This window comes from Felis catus, chromosome D1, assembly GCF_018350175.1.
Source record: "Felis catus isolate Fca126 chromosome D1, F.catus_Fca126_mat1.0, whole genome shotgun sequence".
Classification (NCBI taxonomy): domain Eukaryota; kingdom Metazoa; phylum Chordata; class Mammalia; order Carnivora; family Felidae; genus Felis; species Felis catus.
The window spans coordinates 34,204,754-34,227,622 of NC_058377.1; the positions used below are offsets into that span (position 1 = coordinate 34,204,754).

The 22,869-nt window shown below is 33.9% G+C and overlaps 1 protein-coding gene across 2 annotated transcripts in view; it reads right to left on the reverse strand.

Moving 5' to 3' along the window:
* The window catches only part of CNTN5 (contactin 5), a 1,399,046-nt gene that overhangs the window by 529,072 nt on the left and 847,105 nt on the right, over positions 1 to 22,869 (reverse strand). For both annotated transcript variants that reach the window (XM_045038579.1, XM_023239314.2), the window contains 3 exons: positions 20,671 to 20,892; positions 3,865 to 3,988; positions 3,562 to 3,737 (listed from right to left, as the gene is read on the reverse strand). In XM_045038579.1, the coding sequence (XP_044894514.1) occupies positions 3,562 to 3,737; positions 3,865 to 3,988; positions 20,671 to 20,892 (522 nt within the window). The remainder of the gene's footprint in view (positions 1 to 3,561; positions 3,738 to 3,864; positions 3,989 to 20,670; positions 20,893 to 22,869) is intronic.

Here is a 22,869-nt window from a genome sequence, read left to right on the forward strand (position 1 = left end):
ATATACATATATGTATTTATATACATATACAAATTGTATATGTATGTGTATTTGTATATGTATATGTATATAAATATGTATATTTGTATATGTATATAAATAAATTGGATTTGCAAAATCTCATGTAATTCTAATAATACTCAAAATCAGAAAGCTTAATATGATGTGTTTGTGTCTAATACGCATATATAATTTCCAATAAAAAGAGAAAGTGACTCTAATAAGATATGTTTAAGGTTATTATCTTTATTGAATATGGGATTGTTAGCATATGGATACTTGTTTCTTCAATTAAATACATATCTATCTATAAAATATAGATTAGTCTGTTTTCTATTAATATAATTAAGGGAAATTCACTTGATATTTCTTTAACACTGTCCAATAAGTCTTAGAATCACAACATTTTGAACAATTATGTCATATTCCAAAAGGCAAAGCCCATGTGAAAGCTATAAAGTGTTATTGATATAACAAAAATAATGTTCAAATTATACAGGAGTCCAAGTCTGTTAAATACATCTCACATTTGAATGGAGTAACCAAAATTTGACTGATAACTCAGAAACAAACTCTAGAGTGGGTAATATGATCCTCATTAGAAAGGAGAATTTTAGATCACAATAGCACTATATAGTGTAGAAAATATATCTGATGAAATTACTGGATTATATATGATGAAATTGATGTGTAAACAGTAAAAATATTTATATAACAAAAATATTATAAACTGAGTAAAGCACAAAAATATGTCTTAAGAGTAAGTACAGGACAGAGTTTACTCAAAGGATTAATAAAAATTTTTATAATCAATTTGATAATTTGTAAATTTTGCCTAATTTTATGACATTTAACATGTTTAATCGACTCATATAGTAGACTTGGAATATTTAATTTGATTAAATAGGTTTGATAATTATCTAAACTTAATATATTAGTTTTAAAATATTAGTTATATATTTAAAATTTTATATAAATAGTGGCTGATACATATAAAGGATTAATGATTTCAGCTTTAAATGTGTGAAGAGTAATAAACATTCTCTACCCACAAAAAACCTTTAAACATTAAGCATTTATCAACAATAAGTAGTACATTATCTATCTATAAGGTAAACAGAAAATCATGATGTAAAGGAAAGGTGCGACCAAGTTGTTAAACTTACTTCACCTTTGTATCCTTTCACTTAGTTTCAGAAACTGCTTTTTACTTTCCAAGTTCCTACATCATTTTACCCCTAATCACAAAACTACCTTGACTCCTAGAATCCCATAACACCCAAGCTCATATCCAAATATACTGCGAAGCAAGTTGATGGAGTCTTCATTCTCCTCTCTACCACCTATAATTGCATTTTTCCCCAAAGATCTTCTGGAATGAAGATAGAGCTAAACTAAAGAACATATATATATATATATATATATATATATATATATATATATGTATATATATATATATATATATATATATATATATATATATAATCAAATGGACCTAATGGCCTCTATGTAGGGGAGTAATTTTGTTGCAGAAGTACCCTTCCCTATGTAAGTTACTGTTTCAACCAGGCACATTATATGTATATATGGGCTTCAGAACACAGTTGAGTCTGGTGAGATGGGAATGAGGAAAGGCAAAGTCATAAGATACCACTAATGAATGCATATGTATATTAATCCATATGTTTAAATTAGGAAGAAAGTAAATATTGCTCTAAATCAAGTTTGGGACAGCTGGATGCTGAATAAGTAAGATAGATACATTGGACTTTCCTTGCCTGGTCATTGAACTGTAAATGCTGGTACCAATGTGATCACTGTGGTTTGTGGTGAGTATCTGACAGCTGTGACTGGTCTTTGCAGAAATTCTAAGATGATGCAGTCATATAGACACATAGGATCTTACAGTATATAGATTTCTGCTCTGAGGCATACAGAAAACTTTGCATATATTTTGCCGGCACTGGTGATTTGGGGTACAAACAATTGGTATACAAGCTATTATGAATTGGTGTACTTATGTCAGATAGCAGACCAAAGAGAAAAGTATAAGCCACTTAGTATTTGTTCATCAAGTTCTCTGGATTTGCTATATCTGTCTTGGAAGGACTGCTCCATTTAGAGAGGAGCAATTAGGAGGGATATTTATTTTGTTTATTAGGTTATTCTTCTGATGTGCATGCTGAAAAGTATTACATTCTGTGTTACACCACACAATATTTTCTAAATTAAAAGGAGTATATTTAGACTACTATCTTGGTATATTTGGTGTATATAAAGTGCCTGTATGAATTCCTTAGCAAATTTATTTTAAAGATAATATTTAGATTTTTCTAGGACCTAGCTCAATGTTCTCCAAATTATATCCATTATCATTCCTTTATTCTCTTCTTTCTCCTTCACACTCTGTAATAGGATGTCTGGATTCTGGGCTAATTAGCAAAAAATATGTGAGGGAGATTATAGAGAGAAAATCAATTATTCCATTCTTCAGGGTGTAATTTTAAATTAAAAAATCATTGTGTGATGAATTACAGAGCCAATATAAGATACATATAAATTATTAACACAAATATTCCTACCCACCTATTTTTTAGATACTGTAATCCTCAAGAATTTATATTCAAGTAGTATTACTTACTAAAAAACAGTACTAAGTTTGTTTGTTTGTTTTGTGTTTTTACTCAGTAGCTTATCTTTAATTTGGTACAAGTTTTCATCATAAATTAAATAACTTCATGACTTTTAAGAATGCATACAGTTAATTAGATAAATATCTATTTTAGAAAATGTCTATATTCTAGTATATATGTATGATTATAAGTATGTCATACTTTTTCCTAATTAAAAATTGGGACATCTGACAGGGAAGTTGTAGTTGGAATTGGAAACATTAGCATTTCAGAGGCATTTCTTTAGCTTCTTGACTACAAGCAGAATTTTTAGAATATGTGATCATATAAACAAAAGAATCTACAGAAAATAGTTACTGTAATAAACTATAGAAGAATAAAAGCAGGTAAGTAGATATTTTAGAAGGCAGGGGAAAGAATTAAAAATCTATTTTTAAGTAGATCTCAAAAAATAATTGAATTCAAAACTTTCTGTGCTTTCATGAATAGCATTTTTAACCTCCCAGACTAGTGTGTTGGGTTTATTTGAAGAGAACAACATTTGGGGAAGTTTCAAAAGAAACACATTGGGGGCGCCTGGGTGGCTCAGCCAATTAAGTGTCTGACTTCGGCTCATGTCATTATCCTCCAGTTCGTGGGTTCAAGCACCCCCTGCGGGATCAATGCTGACAGCTCAGACCCTAGAGCCTGCTTTAGATTCTGTGTCTCCCTCTCTCTCTGCCTCTCCCCAACTCTCTCTCTCTCTCCCAAAAATAAATAAATCTTTAAAAAATTAAAAAAAGAAACACATTGTTTGTATAGCTTGACCAAGGTTTTACCACATTTTAAAATCTGAGGTCTAAATTAAGCTTTTGCCTAACTAAACTTTAAAATTACATGTATATACACTATATACAGGTACATGAAAAAAAGCAAATACTTTACTCACAGGCAAATTGAAGTATGGCTTCTCTACTAAGAATACTTCCAAATGTGTTGGCTGCTAAACACTGATAATGACCAGAATCCTTTGCTTCACTTGGATTGCTTATAATGAAGGTCCCGTCTATCAAACTGTAGCGATAGTCACTTTCCAAATCTATTTCTGTTCCATTTCGAAGCCACCTTAGGAAAAATCAGAAGAAATATATGTAAAAATTACTTGAGATATTATAATACTCCCTGAGAGTGTCAGAATCTCACTGGCAGGAATTCTTAAGACTTTAAAAAATGATTAATAGTGAATTTCTACCTGTAATTGGGAACTGGGTTGCCACGGGCTTCACAATTCAGTGCTACTTTCTTTTCATCAGAATCGGTCGGGAAAATTATATCATCTGGTTCTTGTACAAACACTGGCCCATAGTCCACACTTTCTGTAAGGGCCAAAAGGACATACTTTAAAATTTCTCAAAATATCAAGATTCTTTTTCCATTATTTTAGTATTTAAATTTTTTCTCTTTCCTTGTATTCAAGAGGCATATTACCAAAAGAAAGTTATAACTAGCAAGCTACATTATTTTAGTGAATTAGAGACCTAGTTATAACTAGCAAATTACATTATTTTAATGAATCAAAGACCTGACTAGAATTTCTTAGTTGACTAAGATTTCTTTTAAAATATGACATATATGATAAAAAACAAATATATCAAATATTGGTGCTGTACATTTTAAAATATGTATCTTTGTATTCATCTAAAGCAGAGCTAAAGAAAATGATACTAAATAAAAAGTTTTTTAAAACCCAAAACTTTGTAAAGCCTAGAATGTTAAACATGTATATATATAATACATAAAAAGTCATAAATTAATATTGTGTAACTACTTAGGTTCTACAGATATGAAAACATTTGTCCTCACATATTGTCCATACATTCATTTCTTCAACCATTCAATCAAGCAATATTTACTCCTAATAATGCTGGGCTGTAAAGAATAAATTATGTAATACAAATAAATATATTCTCATAAAATAAATGAGACATGCCCTAAAAAAAGTAAAATAACAATTAAAATATCAAAACTGGGGGCTTCTGGGAAGATGGCGACGTAGGAGGATGCTGAGCTCACCGCGTCCTGCTGATCAGTTAGATTCCACCCACACCTGCATAAATAACCCAGAAAATTGCCAGAAGACTAGCAGAAACGGAGTCTCCGGAGCCAAGTGCAGACGAGAGGCCCAAGGAAGAGGGTAGGAAGGGCGGAGAGGCAGTGCGCGCTGCACGGACTGGCGGGAGGGAGCCGGGGCAGAGGGGCAGCCCACCGGCCAAGCAGAGCCCCCAAGTCTGGCTTGCAAAAGAGGAGGGGCCGGACGGAGTGTGTTCTGACAGCAAGCGGTACTTAACATCTGGAAAGTTATAAGTTAACAGCTCTGCTCGGAGAACAGGAGGACTGGAGGACAACAGGAGGGAGAGTTGTTGAGCCCCGGACAACAGAGCTCAGCTTGGCTGGTGACAAAGGTGCTCGCCAGAGCCATCTCCCTCGCCCATCCCCTAGCCCAAATCCCAAAGGGAACCAGTTCCTGCCAGGGAACTTGCTTGCTCCGTGCAAACACCCAACTCTGTGCTTCTGCCGATCCATCCCTCCGGGGGATTTGACTCCCTCCAGGTGCCGGAAGCAGATCTCCTAAGGAAAAGCTAGCTGAGCCTGCCCCTCCCGCCCCCTTGCATCTTGCCTACCCACCCCAGCTAATACGCCAGATCCCCAGCACCACAAGCCTGGCAGTGTGTAAGTAACGCAGAGGGGCCACCCCACCCCACAGTGAATCCCGCCCCTAGGAGAGAGGAAGAGAAGGCACACACCAGTCTGACTGTGGCCCCAGTGGTGGGCTGGGGCAGACATCAGGTCTGAGTGCCGCCCCACCCGCCAGCGCAAGTTATTAAAGACAGCACAGGGGAAGTGCCCTGCAGTCCCACACCACTCCAGGGACTATCCAAAATGACAAAACGGAAGAATTTCCCTCAAAAAAAGTCCAGGAAATAACGACAGCTAATGAACTGATCAAAAACTATTTAAAACATATAACAGAAAGTGAATTTAGCATAATAGTCATAAAATTAATCGTTAGGCTTGAAAACAGTATAAAGGACAGCAGAGAATCTATTGCTACAGAGATCAAGGGACTAAGGAACAGCCAGGAGGAGCTAAAAAATGCTATAAACGAGCTGCAAAATGAAATGGAAACAACCACGGCTCAGATTGAAGAGGCAGAGGAGAGAATAGGTGAACTAGAAGATAAAATTATGGAAAAAGAGGAAGCTGAGAAAAAGAGAGATAAAAAAATCCAGGAGTATGAGGGGAAAATTAAAGAACTAAGTGATGCACTAAAGAGAAATAATATACGCATAATTGGTATTCCAGAGGAGGAAGAGAGAGGGAAAGGTGCTGAAGGTGTACTTGAAGAAATCATAGCTGAGAACTTCCCTGATCTGGGGAAGGAAAATGGCATTGAAATCCAAGAGGCACAGAGAACTCCCTTTAGATGTAACTTGAATTGATCTTCTGCATGACATATCTAGTGAAACCGGCAAAATACAAGGATAAAGAGAAAATTCTGAAAGAAGCTAGGGATAAACATGCTCTAACATATAAAGGAAGACCTGTAAGACTCGTGACTGATCTCTCTACTGAAACTTGGCAGGCCAGAAAGGAATGGCAGAAGATCTTCAATGTGTTGAACAGAAAAAATATGCAGCCGAGAATCCTTTATCCAGCAAGTCTGTCATTTAGAATAGAAGGAGAGATAAAGGTCTTCCCAAACAAACAAAAACTGAAGGAATTTGTCACCACTAAACCAGCCCTACAAGAGATCTTAAGGGGAATCCTGTGAGACAAAGTACCAGAGACATCGCTATAAGCATGAAACCTATGGACATCACAATGACTCTAAACCCATATCTTTCTATAATAACACTGAATGTAAATGGACTAAATGCGCCAACCAAAAGGGTAGGGTATCAGAATGGATAAAAAAAGAAGACCCATCTATTTGCTGTCTATAAGAGACTCATTTTAGACTTGAGGACACCTTCAGATTGAGAGGGGGGGGATGGAGAACTATTTATCATGCCACTGGAAGTCAAAAGAAAGCTGGAGTAGCCATACTTATATCAGACAAACTAGACTTTAAATTAAAGTCTGTAACAAGAGATGAAGAAGGGCATTATATAATAATCACAGGGTCTATCCATCAGGAAGAGCTAACAATTATAAATGTCTATGCGCTGAATACAGGAGCCCCCAAATATATAAAACAATTACTCACAAACATAAGCAACATTATTGATAAGAATGTAGGATAATTCTGCTGGAGAAATGATGAGTAAATGTGCTGGGGTAGTGTTAGTCTTAGTAGCTTGTACTAGTGTAAGAACTCACAGAATTATATGCAAAGTTAGGATCTTTGGCATCTTGAATTATGAATTAAAAAGAAGTAAAATTTTGTCCTTTATTTTTATTAATTGTGAATTTGATTTCATAGTGACCTGAGATCAAGGTTCTCAACTTTGCACAAACATATTTTGGGATATTCTTTGTTGTGTGGAATGTGCTGTGTATTGTGAAATATTTATAATCATCCCTGGTCCCTACCCACTAGATTCTAGCAGCACCCCTACACAATTTGTAATAATCAAAAAATATCTACAGATATTGTCAAATGTCCTCTTGGGTCAAAATTGTTCTCATTTAAAACCACTGCCTTTGAAAAATGAAGAGAGAATTAAGTCCCTGGATAGCTCAGTCAGTTAAGCCTCCAACATTGGCTCAGATCATGATCTCACAGTTCTTGAGTTCCAGCCCTGTGTAGGGCTGTGTTGGAGCCCTCTTTTTTTTTTTTTTTTTTTTTTTTTTTTTTTTTTTGCTTTATGGTTAAGAATATCTGTTTGTTGGGATGTGTGGGTGGCTCAGTTGGTTAAGCATCTAACTTGATTTTGGCTCAGGTCATAATCTCAGGGTTTGTGAGATCAAGCCAGGTGCTGTTAGTGCAGAGAATCCTTTCTCAAAATAAATAATAAATAAGCATTAAAAAATATATATCTGTTTGTTGTCTTCACAATTGAAAGACAACTTGGCTCACAAATTATGTGTTCATTATTTTTTTAAATTTTTTAAACATTTATTCATTTTTGAAAGGCAGAGAGAGACAGAACGCAAATGGGGGAGAGGCAGAGAGAGAGGGAGACACAGGAACAGAAGCAGGCTCCAGGCTCTGAGCTATCAGCACAGAGCCAGACGCGGGGATCGAACTCACCGACTGCGAGATCATGACCTGAGCTGAAGTCGGCCACTTAACTGACTTAGCCACCCAGACACCCCTATGTGTTCATTATTAATTTCATTAATGACTGGAGATATTTTTCCACGTTCTGACCACATTTAACATTACCAAGGTAAGTCAGAGTCCAGCCTGACTTTTCTCACTCCTAAACGACTGGATTTTCCACCTGGATGTCCACAGGTCTCTTTCCTCATTCTGATTTTTTAAGAATTTTTAGGAATATGTCTTGGTATTAATCATTTTGTATAACTGGTAGGTTCAATACATTCTTTTTCAGGAAGATTTCTTCTTTATTTGCTCAATTCTCCTCATACCAATTAGGGATATATTTTAAGTCTTTTTTATCATCTGTGTAACAACTTTTATATCCTTATTCTTTTCTCATTTGTTTAACTTTTTGAAATATTATAGCTATATCCCTATCTTTTCAGTTGCTTCCATATTACCACTAATGAGATTTTCAATTCTGTAATGGTTTTATTTTGCTTTCCATTTGTTTCCTGAGCTCTAAAACTTACTTCTTAACGTATTATATCATCATATTTAGTTTGATTTCACATTTTTGTTCTTTAAAATGTTTTCAGCCCTGTGATTGTCAGTCACTCTCTCTAGGGGAAGATACTTGTTCAAGGTTATGGGTGGGGCCCACATTTGATGAACTGGAATCTGGATTTAACCTGCTGCGAACAAGAAACTGAGGCTTACTAACAACCATTGAGTCAACTTTTAAGTAGATATTCCATGAGTCAAGCCTTCAAATGAGAATGCAACTACAATAACATCTTGATTAAAATCTCAAGAGGGACCTTTAAACAAAACTATCCAGCTAAGCCAATTCAAGATTCCAGACCCACAGTTTCTGTGAGGAAATGAAAGGGTCTTTTAAGTTGCTCAGTTTTGAGATATATTTTACATATAAATACTTAATTAATAAACTATTTTTTGTCTTCCTCTATTACTTATGAGAAAATGAATTAAAGAAAACTAGTAACAATGAGAACTTTGAACTTTCCAGGAAAAATAAAGAATAAAAGTGTCATTTACAAATAATGGTACTTGTGAAAATAAAAATCCTTAATTTAGGGCCTCCTGGGTGGCTCAGTCAGTTGAACACCCAACTGACTCCTGATTTTAGCTCAGGTCATGATTCTAGGGTCACGAGATTGAGCGCCACTTTGGGCTCTGACAACACGGAGCCTGCTTGAATTTTCTCTCTCTCCCTCTATCTCTTTCTCCTACTCATGTTCTCTCTCTCTCTCTAAATATATATTTTAAAAATGCTTAATTTAAGTTTCATTGGAATGCTGTCCTATAGCCATACACTTAGAGAATTAGAATAATTCTCCATTCATTTTAAGCATTCTTTCTAAAAATTTCTGGGATATTTATCCAGTCTTAGCTTGATCACTTGTAGTAATACATAAAGTCTTCACAAATTACTGTTTTATTGTTGGAGTTATCTTAAAATAAAGTTCATATTGAAATAAAAAGGAAATTTGTGTCCCAGATGAAGACAGCTTTTTACTCATCTCTGCTCTAGGATACATATAGTTTACTCAAGGTTTCCTATAATTGAATTGATTAGTACCTTAATAATTCCTTTCTTAGTTTGCAGAAATTTCCTATAAGATTAGAATATGAAGGTTTCATTAAGGATATTTATGTTCTGCTGATAGAATAGTACGGATAATAAGAAATTAATTTAACCAAAATGTTTTTTTTTTAATTTTCCACTTAATTAAACGAACTGGTTTTGAACCATACATAATCAAAAGAACTGGTTTCCTACATAATGAAAAGAACTGGTTTTGAACCATTTTAACCACAATTGATTAATAAATGAAGAAGTATACTTTAAGAGCCCTTTTGTACATCAGCTTCCATGAAACCTTTTTGCCATTATTAGTACAAAGTTATATTTCATAAGGTTTTGCTTATTTGTATGAGGCAGGGACTAGTTAATTGCTTACTAATCACATTTCCTTTTCCTAGGAACACTGGAAACTTTTTTAGCCTTTCTTATGATTGGATTGGAGCCATGTAATTTCCTTCTGGACCAAAAAGATGTATATGAAATCCAGTACTAGTCACAAAAAGTCATGCACAATTCTCCATCCCCTCTTTATCAACTAGCTGAAGGTAAAATAGCAGTAGATGCCAGTGAGGACCTAACAGAGATCAAAGCTATTAGATGGGACAAATCTAATGATATCCAAACTCTCCACATGGAAAGGCATTCATTGAAAAACTAAATCAAATGTGATCTGAATGAGAAATAAATATGTATTGTGTTAAGAAGTTGTTATAACATTCAGAATTTACTTGATTAATATTACATTTGTTTTATTTTTTTTTAAGTTTATTTATTTATCTTTGAGAGAGACTACGAGCAGAGGAGGGACAGAGAGAGAGGGAGACACAGAATCTGAAGCTGTCAGTGCAGAGACCTATGTGGGGCACAAACCCATGAATGGTGAGATCATGACCTGAGCTGAAGTGTCAGACACTTAACCGATTGAGCCACCCAGGTGCTCCATAATTAATATTACATTTAAAGCAAAATAATTTTCAAGCTTTTAAAGAGGATATAGCTTGATTAGTAAGCCATGTTCACTGAAATATGTATAATCATTAGATTATAGGACCTGGCTTCTATTCCTCTTCCCTAGTTCAAACCTCTTGATTACTACCTAGTTAAAGTATAATCCCAGACCTAAGGCTTAAGACAGGAGCTATTCAACCACTCAACCTTAAATATAACTTTATCAGTTATAGTGCTCCAATTTTTATAACTGCTTTCTAATTAATCCTTCAGGTCTGGTACTTTTTCATATACCCAAATTCTGAAAATAGATTTTCATCCTATGTCTTTATTTATAAATCCTATTTTGTTAATCCTTCTAGAAAGTCTAATGCTATTTTGTAGTAGATATTTTTACTTAATGGATGCTGTTTCTTATTTTGTATTTTCACACGAGGTTGACTTACAGTATATTGTCATATGACCAAGAGTCTGACTCCATTTTTCTATCTTTGACCACTAAAGGCTTTCAAGCCCCATCAGTAAATTTTCCCCTTCTTCTTCATCTCAGGAAAAGCTGATAAGCCAGGCTAAATATCTGAAAAACATCCCTTCCTTGACTCAGGTGGGGAAATTTACACTCTACAAACCCTGACCCACATTGGAATTTTCACCAGTCCCCACTCCCCAGCCACAATAAAACCCAAAGCAACTCATTTGTTCCTTTGCTCAAGCCATTTTCAGACCAACCTATTATGTTCTTATCAGCAAGCCTCATGACATGAATAATAAATCTTTTCATGCCCTTCTGGCATATGTGTAGCATCATCAATCTGTACCTGAACCAATTTTGGGTTGTGGAGTTATTGATCTTACTCTCTGCAAGGAAACCACATAACAAGTTAGGGCTCAGTCATCTGCATAGAGAACAGAATTTTCTCTAAGGAAAACATTCCTCCAAAGGGATTTTCACCCATGGAAGCAATAGGTCTCCAAACCTTTAACTAAAATATAGAAGGTAGACATGTGAGAAAGGCACTGTTGAATTCCCCTGAGAGAGGTTTTTCTTAGCTTTATGTCAGGAAAACAAGATATGTTGTTGTTTGGTCACAATGACCCCAGCCATGGAGATAAGCCAGGTCTAGGTTTGGAGGCAATCATATAGCATGGCATAAATTACAGATGTTTAAATTACATTTGTAAATCATGAAATCATATAAATAAAAGTAAATATAAATATAAATATAAAATTTCTTTTTCTCCTTTTCCCTTTTGTTATCTATAAGCCTTAGTGACAATCCCACCCACCACGGTCTCAGCAAGCCCCCAAAACAATATGGAATTGAGGGACATGTGCTTCATCTCCATGTTTAGGCGAGTAGCTCTCAAATTATTTTAATAACAAATATTTTATTATTCACCCTTTATAATTCTTAAATTAACAGATACCTTCATACATATATCTTTCTGATTAATGAAAGAACAAATCAAAGGGAAGTAATTTAACATAGAATAGTATTAATTTGCTATGTAAATTCTCAGGAACAATTATAATAAAAGATATAAGAAACTAATCAAAAGTTTGTTCATAAAATCCCCACAATTACAAACTGATCCAAGTATGGTATTGGTGGCTCAAATATTCTGAGTGGCATTATCATTAGGTGGTATGATTTTTGAAATGGTCAACAACTCCTGGAAAAACTCTTAACAAAATTAAATATAATCTTCATGTAATTTATATGATTTTGCATTGGCATGCCCATTATATTTCAAAAAGATTTTGTATGTAATATAATACAAAGTTGGGGTCTTGTCATAGAAAATTCTAAAGAGAATTTTAATAATTTCTCATGTGAATGCCTGGAAGGACATTTAAGATCCCTGTGCATTATAATTATAGGTTATTTAACATTCCTGGTCTCCACTCTCTAACTTGAAGTGATGTCATTGAATTACTGAGACAACCCAAACTACCTCACTTCTTCCTACATCTGGGAAGTAGTCACCTCTTCTTAGAATCATTAGACAGGAGAAAATAAACATGAAACCATGGATGCTTAAAATTAACATGGTATTGGCTGTAATCTTCCATGAGAGATGTCTGAGTAGGAAGATAAAGCTCTATCGTGAAATGAGGAATCTGTTACCCATTTGCCTTCCTCCCAGTGGAGTTTCTTAAAGCACTGGCATGTTATTTGTTTATGGACACAATGGTTTCCCTTGTAGAGTCCTGTCCTAGGATCAAGCTGGTATCCCATTCTAACTCCTTGTGAAATTTCTGTCACTTATCGATAGGCCACCCACATACTAACGTTTTTCCTGCCAAGATGGTTTAAGTGTCACCTCATCTGAAAGTTCTACAACTAGTTTCCCTAGGGAAGCCATGCTTCTTGGTGTTGGGTCATTCTGTTTCCAGTTGTTTCCTGGATCATGACCAGACACTTAATCTTGTTTTTTTATACTGTAATCCTCTCTTAAACAATTGTTCTATGTCTATTTTTTTCAAAGATTAGGTCCAATGTCAGACCCCAACACTTTCTATCTGCTGATAGCTCTAATTTATGGCTTTGTCTAGTTTATTCATGTAATGTGACGTAAGTATCTCAGTAATATCATCTAGAAGAAATATCAGCCTATAATGTCAAACACAATTACAAAAAATGCACTTTTAATATTATAATATATTTTATATGATATTCCTCAGAAATTTTAAATTGTTTTATTAGAAATTACACTTTATGATGACATTCGTAATTACAAATGTGAGAAAAAATTTTCACACCATGTGAACATCTAAAATGAATTCTTGAAAAAATATCCAAAATTCCTTTAAGTTTCTTTTCAACTTAAAATTGTTTCTTTATAAAAGTTAAACAAGTGTAAACTGTCTTTATAAAACTTTCAAGGATTCCTAAGAATTGAAGAGCATTATTTATTAAAAAGCATTGTGATGAATGTTTCATGGGTAGTGACATTATGCTGTGCACATAATATAAATTGAGAGTCTAATAGATTTTTTTGTCATTTTCTAATGTAGCTATAAAAGGAAGGTCAGATGATTCAGAGATGCTATCACTTATGAGAATGTTCAAAGTGTACCAACTCCATACAACCTTCAGAAGATGCCAAACTACTATGCTACCATGTCAACAGAAGGAGGACATTGCTTTTGCCTCTTCAATTGTAATGCAGAATACAAAGTTTAGGTAAACAATATTCAGTCAAATGTTCTATCATGGTATATAAATTCACCCTTAATTCAGATTTAAGTTTCCTCAAGTAGATACCTCTTTATTCAACAATATTTGTTAAGCTCCTAGTAAGCTGGCACTACTCTAAGTGACGAAAGCAGATAAAGAATACTATATGAGATGCTTTTTGCACAAATGACATACAGTTAAATTGGAGAGAATAGTATATTAATGTAAAACAATAATAGCAGCTCTAAAAATTAACAATAAAATAAAGAATAAAGTTACAAAGTTTCAATGAATGGTCATAAAATTCTAAGGCGTTTATTAGGATATATTTGTTTTTAAAGCAAGAGAAACTGGAGTGATCTGATTTTTTACATAGAAGTATATCACCCAAGTGAAATACCATTTCCCCTCCTAGAGGGAATTCTTATTCTTATAAAAGATCATCTAAATTTTGTATTTGAACCTCCAAAAAATTTATCAGCAAAGGTTGTTTTGAAGAAACAACAGAAAATTGTTAACACAGAGATTGCTTTGAGTTATGATGCCATTGCACATGTGCCAAATCAAATATGGAAATAAGCCATGTCAACAATGAAATTCAGCCCCAAGGTACTGAGGATATGAGGCAACAAATTTGGTAAGGTGTGGGAATCTTCCACATGTCAGCAGCTACTGGTTGAAACTCCAAAGGCTAGGTAGACTCAGAGTGTTATGTACATTACAAGTTGTGTTTATCATTGAGGAAATGTAAAAAATGCATAATTATATGCTTAATCATAGTAAAAATATAATCTGCTTCAATTGATTGTAACTTTTCCATCTGATATAGCATTTGTAGTCTCTGAAGCTCAGGAATGGACTTCCCTAGTAAAAATCTGAGCTTTCGTGTCAGCATTACTCCTAATCCAGACCTGCCTCTGTTCAAGGAAGATAAAATATTTATTATTTATTTATTTATTTATTTATTTATTTATTTATTTATTTACAAATGTTTGTGTTTTTTTTGACACCGATTTTAAGCTAACCATCTTGTCACAAATAAAAGAATGAAATGCTCTCTACACTTGTTTACTCCTACTAACACCACCACCACAACAAAAAGAAATGAAGTCAAAGACCAGTTTGTTGGCTATTCATTTATAAACGGAGAAGGTAATGTTAGCAGTAGTTAACAATCCTTGTCCACATCACAAAATCCAAAATTAGTGCATATTCTGCAGGTGTTTGAGGTGCTGACTCATAAGGGCTTTCAATTAACCTATATTACCATGAGAATTTCCAATTTAAACCTTAGTCAACTTTTTAAATCAATTAAGTGACACATTCAAACAACTACTTTTAGAGTAATTATTAACATCTTCGTGTCTTTTAAAACTAGATAATGCCTCTTCATGGGTGGAACATTTGCAGTGATAAAATTTGACCTGATTATAATTATTACCCAAAATAATAATATCAAATTGGAAGCAAAATACTTTCTGAGGACTTCTCTGCTTGACTCCAGTGAGCAACATTCTCCCTTCAAAGTACTGCTCCATTTCTCTTTTTTGCTTCATGATTTTAGCTCAAATATTTTTCTTCATTAACTATCTCTACTTCCTGACTGAATCAAGTATTTAGTGACTGACTATTCTGTTTTTCTTGAAGTCTTCCTTCTTTTGCACTGGCTTTCTCCTGCTGCTGGAAGTTGACTACTACATTGTGAGCTACTCTGTGGAAAGTTTCACTGAGAATGGCTTCTGGCCAACAGTCCATGAATAATTAAAGCCCTCAGTCCAACAATTATCAGGAGCTGAATTCTACCAACATATAAGTGAGCTTACAAGTGGATCCATACCCATTTGTGTGTAGGCATGAAATAGCAGTCCCAGTTTGTGAAAGACACAGGATCCATTTGAACCACATCAGTGAGTTCCTGATTCACAGAAACTGTGAGATAATAAACAATAACCTTTATTCATTCTGTTAGTATCCTCACCATACTTGTACATTTTCTACAGAGGATTCTTCTTACAATATCATAATTTTAGGGTTGTCTTCCTAACTATCCATCTATTTTAATTTTCTGTGTTATCTTGTGATCATCTCAACAGGTTGGTATTCTTCTCTAGGCAAGCTAATCCCTATAGCCCATCAAACTTTGTTTATCCAGATCCTGATTATGCATTCTCCTTCAGAATGGAAGTTAGATAGAAGCCAGAGTCTTTTGTAACCAAATTTTGGAAGTCATATTCCATTACTTTTTCCACAATCTATTCTGCAGTAACGGGCTACTAGCTTTGGCCCACTACTGAAGAGAAAGAATTACACTGTAAATATCAGGAGATGGGAATCATTGTGAGTCAGTTTAGATTTTACCTACCACATGCTTAATTATATTAGTTTCAGATTTTTTTATTTTAAGAAATAAAGTATCACACACTTGAGGTCATCTACCTTCCCAATTCTGGTATCATTTCTCTGCTCTCATTCTCCCTTCATCCTTAGAGGTAAGTGTTATAGTCAGCTTGATCCCTCAAGTTCATGTTTTTAAAATTGTACCACATATATACCCATATATAATATCCATTGTTTTCATTTTTAAGTTCTTATATATATATATATATATTATATGTAGTACTCTGTAACTTTGCTTTTCACTAAACATTGTATTTTGAGATATATCCATTTTGTTTGTCAAATTATATACATATATATGGTTTATTTATATATATTTATACACTATATTTATTTATATATATTTACTCACCTTAACCATTTTTCATTAATGAAAAATTACAATTTATGTATCCATTTCCTTTCTGATGAATATGGGTTGTCTCCAATGTTTTGTTATTAAACATATACTGCAATGAATATACTTTTATGTTTCTTTGTGTATGTGTGGGAGAGTTCTCCAGGTTTTATATACAAAAGTAGAATTTCTTTCCCAAATTTCTTTGCAAATGAGATTTTTACATTTTTCAGAAAAATCTTAGCTCTATCTTGGGGTACTCCTGGGCTTACCTCTGAGCAGGAGTGGTATGACTTTCTATTCAGGCTCTATTAGTTTTCTCATTTTTCACAAAAGCACGTCAACCCCGGCTTTATTCTCTATTAAGGCTAAAGGCAATTACCTGACAAAAGCCATATGTCAGGGTCTTATCAGAGAGAACAAACTCAAAGTCACATCTAGCCAAGATCTATCAAATTCTAGGATGAGAAAACAATAGTTATGGAAGATTACTTGGAAAATACTCAGACTCTCCATTCTTTCTGATTCTCTAAATATGAATTAAACTACAGCAGCAAAGGACTTAAATTATATGGCACTACTCCACAGTCTGGAGACTTGCTAATGAAAACATGGTCTACCAAGTAGCATCATCAACATCACATTGGAACTTTTTATAAATGCAGATTATCTGGCCTTACTCCTGGTCTACTGAGAGTATCTATTTTAACAAGGTTCCCAAGTGATTGCATGCATATTAAAGACAAGAAGTACAATTTTAGATAATTATTTCTCATTTTGTGGTTGATTTTTGGGCTAAGTATACCTTTATTAAATCTGATAAAAATTCTTATGTACACAATAAGAATAATATTCAGATCACTGGCTACTACATCAAATAAGAAACTCTTAATGAGGACCCTCCAAAAAAATTTGTCTGGTCTTAGTGTCAGATATAGCGGTGCTTCTACTGAATGACTATTTCACTGTATTCTTTGGAACACTGGAAAATATGTAACTGGCCAGAGTTTATTTTTCCTTGACTGCTAATTACCCAAAATAGGGACTAGCCTATAGCAGGTATGTAGGCGCTTACAGTAGACACTTTGAATTAATGTCAAGCCTGGCTCTATTTTAGCTCCTATTTTTGTTGTTTCATCATTTTCATGTGTTTTAACCCATATTTACTACCTGTATTGTATTTATCATTGTGAGCTATATTAATTTACTCTTGGAACAAGAGAAAAAGGAGTAGAACACTAGTTGGTACCAAATTATACCAAAAACAAGAGACTCCTATAGTTCTGACTACTGAATAGATTCTACTTTGTTGTTGTCTCATGAAATAATGATGCCTCAGGAACACAAATCCAAAACATCTCTGCCTAATGACTGTGATATTGGAATTAATATAGTGGGAAGTTTTTTAAGACTTTATTATTTTAATTATTTTTTTAGTAATCTCTACACCTAAAGTGTGTCTTAAACTCTTGACCCCAAGATCAATAGTCACATGTTCTTCTGACTGAACCAACCAGGCACCTTAACACTTATTTTTTTAAAAGCAATTTCAGATTTACAAAAATATTAAGAGGAAGGTCCATAAAACCTTCACCCCTGCACATGCAGATCTTCCCCTATTAGTGACATCATTGCCAGAATGGTACCACTTCTTTTTTTTTAACCAAAGATAAACATAAATTGACATATCATGATCACTCAAAATCTATCATTTACATTAAGGTCCACTCTTGTGTATTATGGGGGTTTAGACAAATTTTTAATGATTTATATACATCATTATGATAGTCTGAGTATTTTCATGGCCCTAAAAATCCTTTGTCTATGCCTACTCATCTCTTCTCCAAACACCATCACTGGCAACCACTAATCTTTTTGCTCACTGCATCTTTTTTTTTTTTCTCAGAATGTTATATAGTTGGAATCATATAATATATGACTTTTCAGATTGGATTCTTTCACTTGGTAATACACATTTAAGGTTTCTCCATGTCTTCTCATGGCTTAATCACTCATTTCTTTTTAGTACTGAGTAATATCCCATTGTCTGGATGTATCACACTTTATCCTTTCGCCTTCTGAAGGACATTTTGGTTGTGTCCAAGATTTGGCATTTGTGAATAAGTCTACTCTAAATATCCATGTGCAAGTTTTTATGTAGACATAAATTTTCAATTCCTTTAGATAAATACCAAGAAGTGCAATTGTTAGATCTTATGGGAAGAATATGTTTGGTTTTGTAAGAAACCATCAAACTGTCTTCCAAGTGGCTGTATAATTTTGTATTCCCACCAGCAATTGATGAACATTCCTATTCCTCCACATTATCATGAGCATTTTGCATTTTCAATGTTCTTGATTGTGGCCATTCTAATAGGTATGTATGTGCTGGTGTCTTATGGTTGTTTCAATTTTCATTTCCCTGATAACAAGTGATGTGGTCCATCTTTTCATATGATTATTTGCCATTTGTGTTATCTTCTTTGGTGAAGTGTCTGTTAAGGTCTTTGGCCCATTTTAAAAATTAGGTTGTTTGTTATCTTATGTTGAGTTTTAAGGGTTCTTTGTATATTTTTGTTAACAGTCATTTTTCAAATATGTCTTTTGCAAATATTTTCCCCCAGTCTGTGGCTTCTCTTCTAATTCTTTTGATACTGTCATTCACAGAGCATATTATGGGAATTTTAAAATTATACCAGAAATAAGTAATTTGAAAAATAAAACATGATCAAGGAGCTAACATTATACTTAAATAAAATTTAATGCCAACTCTATGAGATGATGCTCACATGGCAACAACTGGTATGAACAGTGTTTATACCAGTTTTCCTGGTATAAACATGTTTTCCTGTGCTTGGCACCACAACCTAATATGATATTTCTAGAATATTTCCAATAATTTAGTTCTTCCAAAATGTTTCTTTGCATGTTTAGCCCTTCATCAATCATAACTGAACTGTAGTCCAAAGTGTATTGGACTTAAAATCTGGATATCCGTAAATGAAAATTGCCTACTTATGGGGTACCATGGTGGCTCAGTCGGTTGAGCATCTAACTTTGGCTCAGATCATGATCTCACGGTTCATGGGTTTGAGCCCTGCATCAGGGCTGTGCTGACAGCTCAGAGCCTGGATCCTACTTTGGATTCCGTGTCTTCCTTTCTTTCTGCTCCTCCCCCGCTAACACTCTGTCTTTCTCTCTCAAATATAAACATTAATTTTTTTTAATGTCTACTTATTAGCAATTTGATTTTATCAAAGATACTTATCTGTTCTGATTTTCCACTTACATAGAAGAGTAATGATATCCACTTCAAATATTTATTGAGGGGATTATTGAGATAAGCCATACAAAACAGTCTGGCACAGAGCCTGCTAATACTTGGTTTTTAGTGTTTATCTCTGACTGCTAATTCCTTATATTATTTTGTTGATATATTTAAAAACAATGGAGTTAGGGAATATCTAGCAAATCTTGTTCAAACATAATGTTAATAGCTACTCAGAAGTCCTTACTTTAACTGATGTATTAATGTTGGAAATTTGCATCATTTATTTTCCACTCAGAAATAATGCTAAATATACTCTTTCTCCAGGATCTGGCACCCATTCCTTTGAAATGTAATTATCAAGATAGAGAAGGATAAGAGATTCACTTTAATAAGCACCAATTAATAAACTCACACGGCGAAAGGAGAGCAGAATATGCCACCTGAAAGTATGCCATTTTGGCATATTGATTATTTTGAATTAAAGTTTAAGAAACAGCTGGGGCAAGAAGGACACTCCAGCCCTCCTTCATTGTCCTGAAGGCAGGAAACCAACCTGCCATGTAAAATGGTAGGAGAGTACAAGGCATCTTTACCACCAGAAATAGGTAATATAGGGCCAAAAGGACTATATAAACAAATTTTGTTACTTGTTCACTAATATACTACCTCAAGTCAAAACCTCTTTATCCTGCTAATTCTTCACAAATTTATTGATTCTTTGTCTAAAAGGTATAATAGCTGCCTGCTTTTAATTTTGAAATTAGTTTTTTCCCGTTAATATCTTTTATGTCAAATTAATTATTAGGCCAGCCAAAGACTGGAAAGAAAAATTTTCCACACATACATTTTCTAATCACATTGGCCAAGCTCTCCATTAACATCCTCCACTTTTCCAGATCTTAAACACTCTGCCACTTTCTGTTTTAGGGGTATTGACTTTTCACCTCTCTCCCCTATTATAATAGTCTTGACCCCAATGACAATAGTCTTGAAAAAAGTGTTCCTTGCATGTTTAACTCCAAAAGGTGCAGTTTTCTTTGATACTTACCATCTTGTTTGAAGGCATCTGAGGAATGATAAAGATTGATGGGGGAATAATAATGTTGAGCTGTCCCTCGCCAGCTTGGTGAAGAAACACTCAGTGTTCCTAATGAAGGATTGTTATATCGTGGTCTAGTCTTTGAACCAAAGAGAGATGAAGATGAACTCTTCTTAATTCTTAGCAAAGCAGCATATGAAGTAGGGAAATTAGGAAGAGCTCCAGAATATTCTGTAAAAGAAAAACAATAGTAAAAAGTGAATTATGAGGAGAGTTTTATTTTCTTCCTGTGAATTTTTTTTTCTAAAGACATTGTGAACAACTTCCTTTGGAGCTGCAACCAAATGCAAACTACAGAGAGTGATAATAAAATAAAATAAAATGTTACTTTTATATTTTAAAGTATTTTCTGGAAATTTCTGCTAGTTACAGTTATTCTGCTAGTAAAGTCAGTTCTTTCACTTACTTGCCAAGAATCAAAGAGTATCTGGATCAATTACCTGATTTTCCCTACAAAGATGACCTCTTGGCATTGGACCCCAGCTGCCTCCTCTTCATTGTTCTTGTATTCTTTGCCTTATTCATCATTTTTAAGGCATATCTAATCAACTGTGTTTGGAACTGCTATAAATACATTAACAACAGGAACATGCCGGAGATTGCTGTGTACCCTACCTTCGAAGCACCTCCACAGTATGTTTTGCCAACCTATGAAATAGCAGTGAAGATGCCTGAGAAAGAGCCACTGCCTCCTTACATACCTGCCTGAAGAAGTTCTGCCTTTGTCAATAAACCCTATACCAGCTTTTTGTCTTGTTTATTTTACAGAATGCTGCAATACAGGGCTCTTCAAACTTGTTTGATATAAAACACTTTCCTTTGTTTAAGCATTTATTTTCAAACACTAAGAGCTTTTTTTTGACATCTATTCAAAGTCGGTTTTTTTTTTATCATTATGTCTATTACATTTTAATAGTGTTTTTGAAGACAATCTAGGTTAAGCAAGAGCAAAGTGCCATTGTTTGCCTTGAATCGGGGGAGGGATGGTGGTGTTCTCTACACATTTTCTTGTGTAACTTTGCACTTTCTTTATATAATAGTTTGCATTTTGGTTATTTGCTGCCCTGGATACTTTCAGGAAGAATGACTAAAATATTCAGGGTGAGTAAGTTGGGTATAAGATCTGAAGTTTTAGCTATGAAAACAGGAAAAATCTACACCATTTTAACTTGACTGTGGAAGATGATGGTTGCACGTTTCTAATTTGTATGTGTTTCCATCTTTGTGATAAGATGCTTTAATAAATCTCTTAAATATTAAAAAAAAAGGAAGAGAGAAAGAAAGAAAAAAGGCAAAGAAGAAAAGGAAAGAGAGAGAACAAAGGAATGGAATGGAAAGGAGGAAGGAAGAAGAAAAAAGGAAAAAAGGAAGAAAGACATCCAAAAATTCAAGTCTTTATTTCCCTTGTCAGGAATGTTTGGGAATTAACTTTTTTTGTCTTAATGTTAAGGTATCCATTCACATACATTAGATCAGTTCCTTATATATTATTTAAAAAATAAGGAAAAGAGAAAAACACACATTTTAAATTATATTCTATGAATATAGATTGAATCTTCATGACCTAAACTTTATCACTTAGTAGGAAAAAATGCATCTAATACAGCATATATTTTGATAAGGCTGTAAATTATGCTCCATGTTCTTGAAAACAGTCAAGTTCACCATGGAAAATAAACAATTTTGGATAAAATTTGTTTTGTAGACTTTGTTATATAATCCATATAATAATATTAATTATTAAGTGGAGGTGTTGTTATGAAATTCCTACTTTCATTGATTATTGATAAATGTATTGACCATATTTTACTTTAATTCCCAAGGTTTTTCAATACAAAATGTATAGATAGTGGTTGAAGTAGAATAGACTAACACTTTTATGTCCATAGGAGAGAGTCAGGTTAGTGTTTAAAAACAAACTAATTATGATGAATTCTAAAAAACAACTAGGAACTGGAATTGTTTTCTATGGCAAATATCAATTGAATTTGACAATTTCTTGATCTTGGAAATATTTTTAAAAATCACAGTTTTGTTCAGACTATCTGATATTTGAACTTAATGGATGTTACCTTAATTTGACAAAAAATAATTTATCTCTGTGAGTAAGCTTTCTCATAATGAAAATTATTTACAATCATTATACTG